Source organism: Panthera uncia, chromosome B4 (assembly GCF_023721935.1).
Source record: "Panthera uncia isolate 11264 chromosome B4, Puncia_PCG_1.0, whole genome shotgun sequence".
Taxonomy (NCBI): domain Eukaryota; kingdom Metazoa; phylum Chordata; class Mammalia; order Carnivora; family Felidae; genus Panthera; species Panthera uncia.
The window spans coordinates 44,676,719-44,694,880 of NC_064809.1; the positions used below are offsets into that span (position 1 = coordinate 44,676,719).

The window sequence follows — 18,162 nt, forward strand, 5'->3', positions numbered from 1 at the left end:
CATAATTTCTCCAAATTAATGTCAGACACCAAACCACAGATCCAAGAAGCTCACAGAACAGCAAAGCAGCATAAATACATTAAAAAAAAAAAAAAACCTACACCTAAGCAAATCATATTTAAACCCCAGAAATTCAAAGACATAGAAAAAATCTTGGGAAAACAAAATCCAGAAGAAAAAAACACACCTCAGATACAGAGGAGCAAAGATAAGAATGACATCTAACTTTTCCTCAGAAACCATGCAAGCAAGAAAAGACTGGATTGAAATATTTGAAGTATTTAGAGAGGTGAAAGGTCCAGGGAAACCTACCAACCTAGAATTCTGTACCCTGCAAAATTATTATTCAAAAGTGAAAAAAGACTTTCTCAAACAAAACTTGAGGGAATTTTTGCCTGTAGACCTGCCTTGCAAGAAGTTCTGAAAAGAGAAGAAAATGATATAAATAAGAAACTCAGATCTACATTAAAGAAAGGAAGAGCATTAGAGAAGGAATAAATGAATAGAAAATAAAAGCTTTTATTACAGAAGGGAGGAATTAGAAATATTTTGTCCCAGCGGAGAGGGCAGGGGGTGGTGCTGGTGGCTCAGTCGGTTAGGCATCCAACTTTGGCCTAGGTTATGATCTTGCGGTTCTGGGTTTGAGCCCCACATCAGGCTCTGTGCTGGCAGCTCAGAGCCTGAAGCCTGCTTCAGTCTCTCTCTGTCCCTCCTCCGTTCACGCTCTCAGTGTCTCTCTCAAAATAAGTAAATAAGCATTTTTTTTTAAAAAGAAAGAACGAAAGAAAGATTTTGTCACACTCAATTTTGCTGTGAACCTAAAACTTCTCTTTAAAAAAGTCTACAAAATGGGGCACCTGGGTGGCTCAGTCAGTTAAACGTCTGACTTCAGCTCTGGTCATGATCTCACGGTTCGTGAGTTTGAGCCCCATGTCAGGCTCTGTGCTGACAGCTCAGAGCCTGGAGCCTGCTTCGGATTCTGGGTCTCCCTCTCTCTCTCTCTCTCTCAAAAACAAATAAACATTAAAAAAATTTTATAAGGGGCGCCTGGGTGGCTCAGTCGGTTGAACGTTCGGCTTCAGCTCAGGTCATTCGTGATCTCGTGGTTTGCGAGTTTGAGCCCCGCATCAGGCTCTGTGCTGACAGCTCGGAGCCTGGAGCCTGCTTCGGATTCTGTGTCTCCCTCTCTCTCTGCCCCTCCCTTGCTTGCACTCAGTCTCTATCTCTCTCAAAAATAAACATTAAAAAAATTTTTAATTTATTAAAAAAAAAAATAAGTCTACAAAAAAACAGGTGGGATGTATTATGCTAAGTGAAATAAGTCAGGAAAGACAAATATGATTTCACTCCTACGTGGAATTTAAGAAACACAACAGATGAACACAGGGGAAGGGAAGAAAAAATAAGATAAAAACAGAGAGGAAGGCAAACCATAAGAGACTCTTAAATACAGAGAACTGAGGGCTGGGTTGGGAGGATGGGCTAAATGGGTGATGGGCATTAAAGAGGGCACTTACTTGTTCGGATGAGCACTGGGTGTTATATTTAAGTGATGAATCACTAAATTCTCCTCCTGAAACATACAGTTAACTATATGTTAACTCACTTGATTTTAAATAAAAATTTAAAAATAAAAATAAATTTTAAAAAATGTGGAACACCTGGGTGGCTCAGTCAGTTCAGCATCTGACTCCTGGTTTTGACTCAGGTCATGATCTCACAGTTCATGAGTTCGAGCCCCACATCAGGCTCTGCGCTGGCGGTGTGGAGACTGCTTGGGATTCTCTCACTCTCCCTCTCTACCCCTCCCCTGCTCATGTGTACACACTCTCTTTCTCTCTCTCACTCTCTCAAAATAAGTAAACTTAAAAAAAAAAAAAAAGACAAAGCCCTTTTGCTTCAGTTTGCTGTTCTATAAAGCTTAGTACTCATTTGTATTGGTCAGTAAGATTGGTACCAAACCTTCAATTGGTACCTTTTCCCAAAGGCAGCTAAATTATGTATCCACAGGAAAGAATAAGAAACAGAGCCTGAGGGGCGCCTGGGTGGCTCAGTCGGTTAAGCGTCCAACTTCGGCTCAGGTCACGATCTCGCGGTCCGCGAGTTCGAGCCCCGCGTCGGGCTCTGGGCTGATGGCTCAGAGCCTGAGCCTGCTTCTGATTCTGTGTTCCCCTCTCTCTCTGCCCCTCCCCCGTTCATGCTGTGTCTCTCTCTGTCTCAAAAATAAATAAACGTTAAAAAAAAAAAATTTAAAAAAAAAAAAAAAAAAAAGAAACAGAGCCTGAAAGAAATTTAATGTTATTCTTAAAATGCAACAAGTGGGTGTCTCTAGTAACGGAATGACCTGACAGCAGAATGAGGCTCTGTGCTTGGGTCCTCTCCACAGCAGTCACATTGTATTTTTCCCTAGGCTTCAGGCTCAGAATCTGCTTTATGCAACTTTGTCCCTCTCCAAGGAGCACAGTAAAACGGCAACAGGTCCTAGAGTCAGGAGAGAAGCATTTATGGCACTCAGGGATGCGTCAATGAAGCTGATCCAAAAGGAGTGGAAGCTATTGAGCCCTGCTCAGAGGACACTATAAAGGGATGTGATGTTGGAGAACTATGGCAGCTGATCACACGGATAGTTCCATTTTGTAAACCCAAACTCATCCATCATTCAGCATGAGGGGAAAAGAACAACCCTAACAGAGGAAAGAAAACATCTAATGGGATTTGTCCTCCAAAATCAGATAAAGTATCTCCTGTATCCAAAGTAGATACAGAAGACTTACTCTGTTAAACTGGGTTATGATTATCTGAGGACTTTATTTGAGCCAGGTGAGGAGACAAAGCTGAGTTACAGTAATGAATACCAATTTACATCCCTTAGTACAAGTGTAGTACAAGATAAGAGTACCATGCTCTGTTCTCAAATATGTATAATCCAGACATGGTACAAAGATACAATATCTCTATAAACTTAACAGACACCTAGGTATTAAAAGAAATTAAAGGTCCATTCTATGTATCAGAAAGACTATGTAAACTAGAAAAATCCCAAGTTTATAAAAGAGCTTTAAAAATTCTCAGTAAACTTTACCTTTAGAGTTTTTCACATTAATTTATTAAATACAGATAATTTAAAAACAAAATTGGATCCTTTAGGGACTTTTGTTTGTCATATTTCAAAATAATTCTGACTTCAAAATTTCCAGAAACAGCTAGGGTAGAGTTGCCAATAGAAAGCATCATGGGGGCAATGAATGTCAAATAAGTCATCAAGAGTTACATCTGCATTGGAAAGGTAAGTGAAGGCCATTTCCAGAACTAAATATACAGCATATGGGCACCTGGGTGGCTCAGTCAGTTGAGAGACCAACTGTTGATTTTGGATCAGGTCATGATCCCAAGGCTGTAGGATCAAGTCCTGTGTCAGGCTCCACGCTGAGTGTGGAGCACCTGCTAAAAGCCTGAGTGTCAGTCACACTAAGGTGTCAGACTTCATAAAGAGCAATCTTTGGGTGCTGGTACTTTTAAGACAAAGTTAACCTTTAAAGGGGGTTGGGCACCAGCCAATAAGAGAAAGGTGTAGGGGCGCCTGGGTGGCGCAGTCGGTTAAGCGTCCGACTTCAGCCAGGTCACGATCTCGCGGTCCGTGAGTTCGTCGCGGTCCGTGAGTTCGAGCCCCGCGTCAGGCTCTGGGCTGATGGCTCGGAGCCTGGAGCCTGTTTCCGATTCTGTGTCTCCCTCTCTCTCTGACCCTTCCCCGTTCATGCTCTGTCTCTCTCTGTCCCAAAAAAAATAAATAAAAAACGTTGAAAAAAAAATTTAAAAAAAAATAAAAATAAAATAAAAAAAAAAAAAGAGAAAGGTGTAAACTTTTTAAAGATCTATCAGTTACATAAAAACAGACTGCAGCCAAATAGAGATTTTAGGATGCAGGGAAAAAAAGATTTCTGAGGAAAAAAATATTCTCTATATTCTCTGTTAGAATATGATTTAAATATTTTGTTATTAGAATGAGGAATATCTGACACTGAGGCTTGACACCTCCCTCTTAAACCACCTGCTTAAAAATAAGACTACAAGGTAAACTCCTTGACTACATCACTGTATCTTTCCAAAAATAATTGGGGTACACATATTAAAAAGTAGGTTTGGTTTAGCTTAGTTTTTTTGTTTGGGGAGTTAACCTAGCTTAGAAACTCTATGATTACCTGAATGTACTCAACAATAAAGTGTCTAAATTCAACTAGCTGTGTAATATATTCTGCAAAAGTTTTTTATCCGCATCATATTAAAAAGCCAATTTTAGTATCCTTAGGATGCAAGACTGTTTGATAAATGTTGCCTGTGGCTTCTCACAGGCCAGGCTACAGGCTCATATAGAAAAAATCTTCAGCAACAATTATTACTAACTCTCAATTATGTGGTCTATTTGGCCCCTAATTTATTTTGGCTTCAATGGGTTCTGTTTTGGCTTTGACTTAAGAGAAGATAAACATTCTTACTTGATACTGAAGAATTAAACATATACGGTTACAGCGCCAGTTTGCAATAGTATTCACATCTGCTATTCATCAAAAATCATGAACCAGTACCAGGTTGTTAAATGCTATTCACTAGTTTCCATACAAATGTAATTTTATTGTTGTATCTGGCCTGATATCCACTGCAATACTTTCTGGAAAATAAATTTTAAATGAAGTGAAGGGTTGAAGACAGGCTTTATTTTAATTAGGAAGTAATTACAGTAAGTAAAGAAACTGTTAAGTTTTTAAAACATCAAAATTTCTTATGCCAGGAAGTAAAAATACCTCAATTGACAATCAGACTAGATATCAACCATTTTATACAAATTTACTACAATCCAAAGCATAATAATGTCTACAATTTAGGTAAGGATAAAATAATAAATTTTCCAAAATGTTCACAAACCCTAGTCTAGTATGTTCTCCATTCTGAATCCAGTTTCCCCTAACAAAAATATCCAGAAGCGCTCAGTTTCAATAAACCTAAACTGGTTTAGGTTTTGTACCCTTTACAAGATGTAATTACACACAAAGGTGGCTAATAAAGAGAACATTTAGAATTGAGTCATAAAAACTAAATGAACCAGATCTATACTTGATCATAAATCATTTTGTGATTCTTGAAGTTACCTATTTAATCCTACTTATAATTAAAAGTCATTAATACACATATTAGTAAGTATGAATAATGCTTATCTTGCATATATATCCACAATAAGAAAAGGCAATATTAAAAACATGAAAGTCAGAATTTCTATTTCTGATAATTTAATAATAAAATAAGCAGAAAACCCTCCTTTTACAAAACCTCTAGAACCACTTTTATTTGATTTATACATTGCCATGGTCTGAATGCTTGTGTCCCCTCAAAATTCGTATGTTGAAATTCTAACCCTCAAAGGTGATAAGATGTGGAGCCTTTGAGAGGTGCTTAGTAATGAGGACACAGCTATAAAGAAACCCCTACGTTGTTCCACCATGTAAGGACACAGCAAGAAGGCACCAGCTATGAACCAAAAAGAGGGCCCTCACCAGAAGGGGACCATGCTGGCACCCTAATCTTAGACTTCCCAGCCTCCAAACTGTAAGCAATAAATTTGTCATTATAAGCCATTCACTATTTTGTTACAGCAGCCCAAACAGACTAAGACATACATATACACAAAATAAAAATACATAAACAAGCTTTTAAATATAGAGCTAAGTATCATGAAAGTAGGGGAAGAAATCTCTAGACAGCCAAAAATGAACAGGGAGGTAAAAAGTAGTACATGCTTGATGTTACAACAACCCTTTAGGATGTTCTCATCTCAGAAACTGAGGGACTTCTGTTTCAGCAGCAAAACAGGGAAGATAAGGCCCTGACACATAAGAAACACACTGTGAGAAGATTCTTGCACATTTCACAGACTCCCTGGGAACAATGAAATACAAAAATCTGCCACTGGCAGAGGAAGGCAAAGGAGCTTTTCAGTCTTGGCCTAGGTTCTGAAAAGGTAGGAAAAATCAGCAAAGACTTTGTAACCACACACTGCCCTCACATCGGTTTAGAGGTTGAATTAATTCTCTGTACATGGTACAGGAACTTCGAACTCCAAAAATTAAATGTAAAAAATGATCTCTGCTTGAACAAGGTGATAACATAGGTGTACACATCTGCTAAAACCGCATAAATAAGGTCTGTGCATTTTACTGTATAGAAATTATATTTCAATTTAAAAATAGAAAATAAAGTTGTCCCTGGAAACCCTGTAGGGTGGTTAGCAGAAGCAAACTAAAACCTCTCTAGAGGGATATGCACCACCAACCCCCCACCCCGGAGGCCAGTAACTCCTCTGAAGATCAGCTCACAATCCGAAACTATACAGTACCTATGGAAACAACAGTTCACCTTAAGCAAGAAACAGCAAATATAACAAAGCACAGAAGTGAATTTCTAAAAACTTTAGACAACCGAGCAATCTAACAGAGATCATAAATATTTAAAAAGATTAAAACACATAAAATATGGAATAAAATACATGAGATAAAACATCATAAAACAGCAACAGATATTCCTAATAAAATAATACAAAAAAATAATGTTCAGTGGGTGTTAAAACAATCAATAGGTGAGGAACTGGATATTGGCATGGTACAAAAGGATCATCCCACAAATTATGTGAAGGATATAAGAGGAAAAACTCAGCTTTATAATAAAGATGTTAACTTTCACCATCTGAACCTAATGAACTATCTTAGTATCACTACAAGGAGGACAAGATATTATGTGCTTTCTGATGTGATGAATACAAAGTACTTAGTACTATCTATGAAGCATTCGTGCAAAATGTTGAATTTGTCACTAAGTCTTCTATTTTAAATTTCATTTTATAAGAAATGTAAAGACATAAAAATAAGTCAAACATTACAAGGATCACTTAGAAAATCCAAAATCTAAAACATTCTACTGGATAACTGTACAATCTTTCCAGTAAGGCAACAGGATGAGAGGGGAAAAAAGGCAGGGGGAGGTGGATAAGACCAGGCTTCCACTATCACAGAATGGACCAAAAGAGGAAAGGGACAAGACTAGTATGTAATTTTGCGGTGGTGGACTGGAACTGGAGTTATCAACATGAACTCATGTTCTTTTCATATGTAGACAAAGATGGAAACACACAGAACTATAAAAGAACACTCGTGCATTAGCTCATTTGTGCAAAAAGGAATTCAAGAAGATAAAACCAAAAATTAATGAAAGTAAAATACCTATAAATAAGAGGGAACAGACTGGACAGGAAAGGGGAATTGGACCAGGGTAAAAGAGATGGGGAAGAAGGACACTACTCAGAGTATAACTTTTTGTGTTATTTCTAACTCTTAAAAAATGGCAATTGTTTGACAAACTCCAATATAAATCAATACTTAAAATCAGCTAGGATACAGGGGAACATTCGAAATGGAATACAAACAGTAATAATTGTTTTATAAATGAAGAACACAGCCACACTGCAACAGATAAGAAATTACCTAAATAAATTTCAAAGACAGTATTTTGACTCTATGGACAGTAGTTTCATAGCATTGTATTCTAGACAGTAAATTTGTTACTCATAGAATAGGTTAGCAATTCTGAAACCCTTGCACACTAGGTTTGCACCCAAATATACAAAAATATACTGTGGATAAGACCAGGTTTCTCAATATCAAAGAACAGACCAAAAGAAGAAAAGGACAAGACTATAATATAATTTTGCAGCAGTGGGTTGGAACTGGATATAATGAACTCATGTTTTTTTGAATATACAGACAAAGATGAAAATACACAGAACTATGTGCACGTGTACACATCCATGTATTTCTTAACTCTGTGTACTGAGAGGTCTTAAAAGCAATGAAAACCTAGTAGCAATGAACACACTTAGCTTCCAGATCTTAGTTTCTAAATACCATTTTCCAGGGGTGCCTGGGTGGTTCAGTCAGTTAAGTGTCCGACTTTGGCTCAGATCATGATCTCATAGTTTGTGGGTTCGAGCCCCACGTCAGGCTCTGTGCTGACACCTCAGAACCTAGAGCCTGCTTTGGATTCTGTGTCTCCCTCTCTTTCTGCCCCTCCCCAGCTCTCTCACTCGCTCTCTCTCATAGATAGATAAATAGATAAACAGATAAATAAATAAATAAATAAATAAATACCATTTTCCAATAAAAGGAGACAGAGCTCCTTGGAGGAATGGTTGATTCTAAGCACGAAGTAGAAAAAGGACAAAATAAGTCTGAAACATCTTCCACGGTCAGACCATTATAAGTACTCAAAAAATGATGAGGACTTATCAAAAGGACACAGAAACAAATTTGAAGGAGCTCCCAATGGCCAAATCTGGGACAGTTTAAGCAAAAAATGATGACATTATACTGGACTATAATCTATAGAATTAAAGAAATGCACATGAGTCCATACTAATATAAACAATACATAAATAAATAAGTGGGAAGAACAAGATAGCTCTTCATTAAAGTAGAATTTAATAATACATGTGGAAGAAACAATGGAACTAGAAAAATCACCATGTGGCAAAACCACAGCAATCATCGTTGCAGGCAAAAACCATCAAAGAATGCCTAAATTAGTGGATAAAAGAATGATGAGAACCAAGGTAACTACATAGCTTCCAATATTTATTGCAAGGAAAATAACAGTAAATCCAGTTTAAAAAAAAAAAAAACACTCTGGCAGACAACATCATAAGTAATCAAATATAACATCGCCAGGATTCATATCATGCACTATTGATATGATGGATGCCCTGAGAAGAGCACACATCACTTCTGTGGTATTCTTGCCAAAAAAGTATAACCTTAATCAATCATAAGAAAACATCAGACAAACCCAAATTGAGAGACATTCTAAAAAATGACTGTCCAGTAATGTTCAAAAGGTCAAGGTTACAAAGACAAAGACTGCTAAAATGTCCCAGATTAGAAAAGACTATGTAGATACCAACTAAATGCAATATGGGATCCTAGACCAGAAGGACACTAGTAGGAAAACTGGACAAATTTAAATATGGTACACAGAGATACAGTACTATATCAACATTAATTTCTTGGTCTATATAACTGTTCTATGGTTAAATAAAATGTTAATCTTAAGGGATGCGGGGTGTACTATTTTTGTAACTTTTTTATAAGTCTAAAATTATTGGTATGCTATTCTCTCTACTTTCATGTAGGCTGACATTTTCTCATAAGTCTTTTAAATGAGGAGCACAAAGAGCTTCTAGAAAAGCATAGTCACTGACATTAAAAGCTCAATTGATTCATTAAACTGCAAAATTAGGCACACCTGAGAAAAGAATTAGTTATCTGGAAGACAAGTAAAAAAATAAACTACACACTAGCCCAGAGAAATAAAGAGACGATATGAAAACAAGATTAAGAGTCATGGAGCAGAAAGGAGTTCCAAAGGATTCTAAGGACGATGAGGGAAAAGTAAAAAATAATGGATGATAAGTTTCTAGAACTACCAAACAATAATAATAGATTTTACAAACATGAGTTCTAAGCAGGACTTTAAAAAAAAAAAAAAAAAATAGAGCTACATCTAGACACAGTGTAGGAAAAGCTGCAAAATATCAAAACTTAAGAGATGCTTATGGGCTGCTTCTAAAGAACCAGGAAAAAAAAAAAAAAAAACAGATAAAGTACTTACAAAGCCACAATGTTAATTAGAAAATAACAGACCTCTCATAGCAATAATTAAAATCATAAGACCCTCCTACAACTGAATGAAAATAACTATTGCCCAGATTCTATAATCAACTAATTTTCACTCACAAATGAGGGCAAACTAAATACATTTTCAGATGAAGACCAAGAGTTTATAATTAATCAACTTTTGCTAAAAAAAGCTGAAGTACATACTTCAATATAAGGAAGCTGAACCCAAGTGGATTAAGTGCATGCAAAAAGCAATGGTAAAATAAAAAATGATAGCGTATAAATCTAAAAAACAAAGAATTTACAAAAATCCTTCTTTAAATAAAGCTACCATGTTGCATTTTTAAAGTAATTCAATTTGCAAAACAAAACAAGAAACACAGCTTTATCAAGATGCTTTTCATGAAGAAAAAAGCACTTAATCTGAGACTGGAAAATCTCAGCTAAGAATCTGGCTGTCTTGGCGTGCCTGGATGGCTCAGTTGGTTAAGCGTCCAAGGCTTGATTTCAGCTTAGGTCAGTCATGACCCCATGGTCGTGAGACTGAGCCCTCCATCAAGTTCTGCACCAAGCATGAAGCCTGCTTAAGATTCTCTCTCCCCCTCTCCCTCTCCCTCTCCTGCATCCTCCCCCCACACCTCCACCCCTCTCCCCTGCTCACTCTCTCTCTCTCAAATTACAAAAAAAAAAAAAAATTGTAAATTAGAATCTAGCTGTCTCTTATTTTGGCCAAGGCCTTGGTTTCTTTAGCCAAAAAGTGAAGGCCTTTAGCTATAAGATCCTCAAGATTTCCTACCAGTTCTAGGATTTAATGGGTAGAAAATAGGCTCCCCCAGTTTGCAGGACATCTTTCAAAACTGTACGTTGCTGAGATATGGAGCAAGATCCTTCATACACAGAACCAATGTTTTAAAGCAAAGACTAGTATGAAGCTTTCTATTTTAGCATAATTGGCTATCTGCTTCTATGCAAAAGCTATGGAAATGGATATAATCTCAGGGAAAGAATAAAGAAAATGATGCACTTTTACTATTCCGTATCTCAAGAGCTAGTGAAAGAAGGAAAAGAGTGGTCCAAGTGATAGGAAAACCAAAGAGTATAAAAATCAGGAAGTCTTAAGAGAAAAACTTCTAAAAGGAATACAGTATCAATATTAAATAATGCGAAAAATACTAAAGACAATCATTTTCTTCCTACCTCACAAATCAGCTCTCTGGCAAACTCCTTCCAAAATCTTAAAGGCTCAATGGCACAAATATTTGGTGCCAGTTAAAAATAATTTACTGTAGGATGGGGCGCCTGGGTGGCGCAGTCGGTTAAGCGTCCGACTTCAGCCAGGTCACGATCTCGCGGTCCGTGAGTTCGAGCCCCGCGTCGGGCTCTGGGCTGATGGCTCAGAGCCTGGAGCCTGTTTCCGATTCTGTGTCTCCCTCTCTCTCTCCCCTCCCCCGTTCATGCTCTGTCTCTCTCTGTCCCAAAAAATAAATAAACGTTGAAAAAAAAAAAAATTAAAAAAAATAAAAATAAAAATAAAAATAATTTACTGTAGGAGGTAAGACGGCGGGCTCGCGGTGAGCGTCGGTCAGGGATGAAAATAGGTATGCCTGGAAGCAGATTTTAAAAGCAGTTTCTCCAGGTCATCTTTCACACCACCGGATAAGCATCTTGAGTCACCATGGTATTAGCAGCAGTAAAACGGGTGATATCAAACAGAACTATCTGGAAACATTTATTTCCGATTCAAAACGGAGCTTTATATTGTGTTTGTCATAAATCTACGTATTCGCCTCTTCCAGATGACTATAATTGCAAAGTAGAGCTTGCTTTGACATCTGATGGCAGGACAATAGTATGCTACCACCCTTCTGTGGACATTCCATATGAACATACAAAACCTATCCCACGGCCAGATCCTGTGTGTAATAATGAAGAAACACATGATCAAGTGCTGAAAACCAGATTAGAAGAAAAAAATGAACCCTTGGAGCAAGGACCTATGATAGAACAACTTAGCAAAATGTTCTTTACTACTAAGCACCGTTGGTATCCTCGTGGACAGTATCATAGACGTCGTAGGAAACTGGATCCACCAAAAGACAGATGATATTGAGGTTTTCAGGAATCAAAGAGATGTTATCTTGTGTCTTATTTGCCATTTGAGAAAATGCAATTGAGTGTATTCACTGTTATGTAGCAAAACAATAATAAAATGTCTTTTTATGTCTTAAAAAAATAAAAAATAAAAATAAAAATAATTTACTGTAGCTTCTAAAGAGCCAATCACAGTGGAATACAGCAAGGGTATGTAAGATCACCAAAATACAGACAGTTAAAGGTATCCTGTTGTTTACTCTCACAAAATTTTATCCTTCTTTCTGCTTAGGCCGAATTAAAAGGTCAGTGCTGCAAGCAAGGAAAGCGTTTACTGAAAAACCAAAACTATTAAGAGACTGGACTAGGTAAAGTCATTTAGTTATACTGCAAATATTCCTTTTTAATATTCCTTCAATAAAAGTGGGCCTGGAGATAGAGGACATAAAAAAATTTTGACTACATAATTAAAACTCAATCTAAGGGTAATGGATAGTAGACATAAAGAATAGTAGACATAAAGAACTAAAAATTGGATGGGATTAAGATTTCTTGTAAAAATTGGATATGAGTTAAGATTTTTCTTTTTTTTAAGTAAAGAGCCCTACACTAACATTTGAAAATATACATATACACACACACTTACTTATTCTTAAAAAGTTTTCTTTTCATTTTCAAGGACCTTGCATCATACCCCAGAGGCGGGTAAAGCCAAACCAATAATCCAGATTTCCTGGATTAGTGGCTTTTCTAATACGTTTCTCTTAAATTTGGGGTAGTAATCTCAAAACCTCACCTCCCAAACATATGTTTAACCTATATAATCTGCCTGAAAGTAATTTGCTATCTTTTTCATTCTTCAAACAAAAAGAACCTTTGACAGTTTACAGTATTTTCCAATTTACATCACGTAGAATTGGCAAACTGGTTTTACGAGTCGAATAGCCCTAAAAAAGGGCGGGGGGGGGGGGGGGGTGTTGAGTGTGATGACCTATGCAATAAGGGCAGTAGAAACAAATTTTAAGAATCTGTTCTGCAAAGGGGCACCTGGGTGGTTCAGTCGGTTAAGCATCTGACTTTGGCTCAGGTCATGATCTCAAGGTTCATGAGTTCCAGCCCCACACCGAGCTCTCTGCTATCAGCACAGAGCCCACTTCAGATCCTCCATCCCCTTCTCTCTTTGCCTTTCCCCCACTTGTGCACTCTCTCTCTCTCTCTCTCTCAAAAATAAACAAACATTAAAAAAAAACTTTAGAAAAAAATTTTTAAAAAGAATCTGTTCTGCAGAAATAATTCTAAGTGTAACATACACTAAATTATGGACTTGAATGTGTAATTGTAAAGTAAAAAATTTTAAATTGATATAGAGTACTTATTTAAATATCTTCACTTTTTAAGTTTAAACAATGTCAAAACTGAAAGAAACCCATCATATTAGAGATGAGAAAACTGAAGTCCAAAAAGATAAAATGACTTATATTTATAAGTGACTTTATAAGTGACTTTTATATTTCCATAAAATATAATCTTGATGAACTGAATTGAAAAACTAAAAACCTTATTATGTTTTAAATAAGAAATTATAATCAAAACCATACTGAGGTAGAATTCATGAGATGATGCTAAAATTTACATTTGCTTAGAAAACATTTTCTCCTCTAACAAGGAAAACTAAAAGGATTATGAAAGAAAATAAAAAATCCAGTCACTCAAAAGATATTTATTGGGGTGCCTAGGTGGCTCAGTTGGTTAAGCGGCCAACTTGGACTCAGGTCATCTCACAGTTCATGGGTTCAAGCCCCGCAGTGGGCTCAGTGTTGACAGCTCAGAGCCTGGAACCTGCTTCCAATTCTGTATCTCCTTCTCTCTCTGCCCCTCCCCCACTCCTGCTCTGTCTGTGTCTCTCTCTCAAAATTAAATAGACATTAAAAGATTTTTTAAATATTTTTGAACACCTTCTATGTGGCAGGAATGATTTTTGTCACCTGGAACATAACAGTGTAGAAAATACTTTTAAACATACTCAAGATATGACAATTAAATGTATATAATTGTTGAGGAAAGTATACATTATTCTTTTTCCACTGAGTTCTGCAAGCATTTTTAAAGCAGAGCTCTTAGTACTATAAATATTATTCTTCATGATAAGAATATATTTTAAAAATATGTATCATTCAAAGTGGTTCAGTATGAATTCACTTCAGACTGAATCACTAAAGTTTAACTTTTTCAAAAATATCCAAAAGGATTTGAAATATGAACAGATCCTTAACAAACAAAAAACCCTTAAAACTGCTTTATGTGTACCTGAAACACCTGGCCCTCAACATCACTAAGATTAGTACAGTCATTGTGAAACAGACTAAGGAACTTACAATTAGAGCAGCCACACAGTCAGGAATACCTTTCCCTATAAAGTAAGGATACTGCTTTCTCTAACTATGGTTGTTCATTTCTGGAACAATTTGTATACACCCATTTTCCTGCCCCTTATTCTGAATTCTACACTGCCATCACTCAAAAGAAAGAAAAAAAAATCTCAGACTAACAGAGGCCAAATTTAGGTAGGGAAATAAAAATCTTCCTTCAGTCTAGGCTAAATGGACTGATCACACAAAGAACTCCATACATCCGAAAGCACACAGATGTCTGCACTAGTTCCCAGGGCTCAAACAATACCAGTCATTCAATAGCTTTCCTTTTACATAAGCTGATGTGAGAGAGCTCAGTCAGCTCTTCTGAACCCCATAACCCAGGATACTGGAACTCTGATAAGGCCTACATTTTTCTTCAGCACTGTTTTCATGTACTTTCTCTGGAAAGTAAACTTCATTTCTCCCCCCCCCCCCAAAATAAATCTGGAAATCATCTCTTCTGTTTGATAAGTGATGTACTCAATCTAAAATTACTTTTCCAGTAAAACCACAATCCTTAACATAAATTTAAGATCAACACTGAAGACTGATAGAATATATTTTTAAATGCATGAGTTTAAAATATAATTTTACACTCCATCATGCTAACTACCAAATGTATACCATTTGGCTGCATTCTATTTATTTCCAGTTGTGTAATTTTAAAAATAGCCATATGACACATAACTTTCCAAAAATTAAAAAGATTTTAAGAATGGGAGGGGGAGAAAATTTACATACACACTCCTACACATAAGCAACACTAACCACAACCTTCAAAAATAATGAAAAAATATTTGAGTGTCTGAGCAAACTTTACGCCTTCACTGAGCATCCCTTAGAAGCTTTAATAACACTACTGTCTACCTTCAAAGCACAGTTTTATTGATTCTTCCAGTAATATTCTTGATCAGCTGAGTCTTTGGTGGATTCTCATCTTCAATACTGGGAAGTTAGCCACAGAAAAACTCTAATGTATTTTTTAATCATACGGTAAACTTACTTCCTAGATACTTATCAGATGAGACACCCAGAAGTAAAGCTGATCAGCTTTAGGGCACAAAATGAGAATGACTCATTTAATCATTATATTATCAAATCCTGAGTGAAGAGTTACCTATAAATTCAGCTCCCTTGAATACGTACCATCACATTATCCCTTATATGATGTACTATCGTATTATTCCTTATAGAAATGATCTACATGCTGCTCCAGAACTGTGGTAATCAAGCTCTTTTATCTACCCATCCACCACAAGAGCTCTGTGGCCCTTCCAATTTTTTTTAACACTCTTCCCCTCTCCACTTACACACTACATAATGCAAATAAACAGGCTTTTGAAGAAGGGAAAGTTCTCTCTCCCAAGTTTTCTGTCTTTAAATACACTGCAAATCCTTAAAGATATTCTTTCTCCCCAACAAGAACACAAAAAGCAGAACTCTAAACATACTATTTAATGGATATTTGGCTAAATTGCCATCATCACCCTTACAGTTATAAAATTAAGTCTGTCAAAAAAAAAATTTTAAGAACTATTTGTCTTTTCACCAAAGTTCCCTAATGACCACTGAAAGCACCAAAAACCCTGTATGCTCTATAAAGCAGTAACCTCACAAACATTTCAACACGGAGACTCTCAAACTTTGTTGGAAAAACACAGATTCCATTTGTCAAAAATATCTTTCAAGTTCTCAACAACCAAATTCTTCAATCTGTACAGTTTATTGCATATCCAACATCTGTGACCTCCTCCTTGGGCCACTCAATACTTTTTCCTCCCACTAGAACCACTGTATTTTATCATGCTTTATTAAAAGACCATCCTGACTTTAGCAGATACCTCTTAATGCCCCTCTGAAAATTATACAAATACACACACACACACACACACACACACACACACATATATAAATACACACACATAAAAATTACATGTGTGTTCCAGACTTCTCATCCTAAAGTTTCACTATACTGAGTCAGAGTACAAGCAGGGGAGGAGCAGAAGAGAGGGGGAAACAGAATCTGAAGCAGGCTCCAGGCTCTGACCTTCAGTACAGAGCCCAACAAGGGGCCTGAACTTACGAACCATGAGATCATGACCTGAGCTGAAGTTGGACGCTTAACCGACTGAGCCACCCAGGCACTCCTATAAATGAATTTTAAAACATTCCAACATACTTGAAAGTCAAAGAAAACAAAGTGTTAAAATGGTTATTTGCAGGTTACTTATCTTTAGATTTTAAATTACTAGTAACTCATTTCAGGTTCATGTTTAGATGTTTATCTACCCCTACCATGACAGGTGGCATGACAACATATTCAATAAACAAGTATCAAGGAATGGTATATGGTAGAAGTGAAGCATAGTAACAGAAGCATATAATGACACAGTTCACATTTTCTAACAGGATTTACCCTTGGCTTTATGTTTCCCTTCTCATTAGAAAATAAATCTTTACAGCAAATCTCTTGAATTAGAAATGAGTTAACAACTTAATTTTTATTGTTCATTCAATACTGGCATATTAAATTATTAAATAATAGTTCAGAGTTTAATTAAAAAAACACTAGTACTACAAAATGATTGCATATACAATGAAAGTTTTAAGATCCATAAATCAATACTACTCTTTTAGGTCTTCATTCCTTCTTCTAATTATCCTCTTGTACTTATTAAATGTAGAAAACAAACCAAGAACTCTATATATTGCTGTCCTGTAAGTGATATTAGAAACAAAACTGTTTACAGAAACATCTTAAAGAACACAACACAATCTTCCACATTCAAGTCTACTTGAAAAGAAGCTCAAAGAATCTAAAATTGGGTTTTTGACCTCTTTTCTCTTGGGGATGGGGGAGTCTATGCTAGCAGAAAGAAACCAGGAAACAGAGATGCAACAGCCTTTGTACATTGCACAAAACTTACCCACTTGAAGGATCTAAGGCAATAGCTCTGGGTTGATCCAACTCTTGCCAAAATAAAACTTTTCGTAAAGATCCATCTAAATTAGAAACTTCAATCCGATTTGTTTCAGAATCTGTCCAGTATAATTTTTCTCCAAGCCAATCGCATGCCAGTCCATCAGGGGACAATAATCCAGAGACAACAACATTCTGTACACTCTCAGTTTTGTTAAACTCTGTTCGTTTAATGGCTTCTTCGCTGACATCACTCCAGTATATCAAGCCATGACCAAACACAAAGTCCACCGCAGCTGCATCCTCCAAGCCTCCAACTACAATCGTAGCATTCTCTTTGCCATTTGTAGCATCAACCAATCGCAAGTCCCGTCTGTTTGCATAAAGCAACAAAGGGGCCGCTAGAACAAAAAAAGAGAAATAAGTAAGAAAGGAAATGTAATGGCTCTCATAAATTGAGTTTCAAATCAGCATTAATGAACAAATACTATCAAAAATAAGAGTAAATAAATCTGTAGAAGACTGTCTTAAAATCTTTTCACAAAATACTATTTTTGTAGCACTTAAATACAAAAAGTTGCAAGAACCAGGAATTAATTCTCCTAGGACAGTCTTTTCTGGTTAAAATAGTCTGTCACATTAAAAAGCTTGGCCATTCCAAGAATTTGCAACGATGGAACCAGTGGAACATTCACACCCTACTGGAGAGAATGTAAAATGGTGCAGCCAATTTGGAAAATAGTTCTTAAAAGGTTAAACATACAACCTACCATATTATCCAGCCATTCCATGCCTAGGTATTTACTCAAGAGAAATAAAAGCATATGTCAATACAAAGACCTGTATATAAATGTTCATAGCAGCTTATCAACAGCAGCAGTCATCAACAGATAGATGAACAAACTGTGATACATCCATACAATAAAAAGTAATGAATTATGTGTACATGTAATCTCATACAATATGTGAATCTCAAAATAATTATGGAGAGTGAAAGAAGTCAGACCAAAAAAAAGAGAGTATA

At 36.5% G+C, this 18,162-nt stretch overlaps 2 protein-coding genes across 2 annotated transcripts in view; one reads left to right on the forward strand and one right to left on the reverse strand.

Moving 5' to 3' along the window:
- The window catches only part of LRP6 (LDL receptor related protein 6), a 179,909-nt gene that overhangs the window by 137,509 nt on the left and 24,238 nt on the right, over positions 1–18,162 (reverse strand). Inside the window, exon 2 of the mRNA XM_049627077.1 lies at positions 17,146–17,539. Within this exon, the coding sequence (XP_049483034.1) occupies positions 17,146–17,539 (394 nt within the window). The remainder of the gene's footprint in view (positions 1–17,145; positions 17,540–18,162) is intronic.
- On the forward strand, positions 11,250–11,971 carry LOC125920112 (39S ribosomal protein L42, mitochondrial). The gene has a single exon (XM_049627124.1). It carries the CDS (start codon positions 11,389–11,391, stop codon positions 11,815–11,817), a length of 429 nt encoding a protein of 142 aa, XP_049483081.1. The 5' UTR covers positions 11,250–11,388; the 3' UTR covers positions 11,818–11,971.

Bases quoted from the DNA above. Each gene is read 5' to 3' on its own strand.
- LOC125920112 (XM_049627124.1), top strand. From the start codon at position 11,389: ATGGTATTAGCAGCAGTAAAACGGGTGATATCAAACAGAACTATCTGG.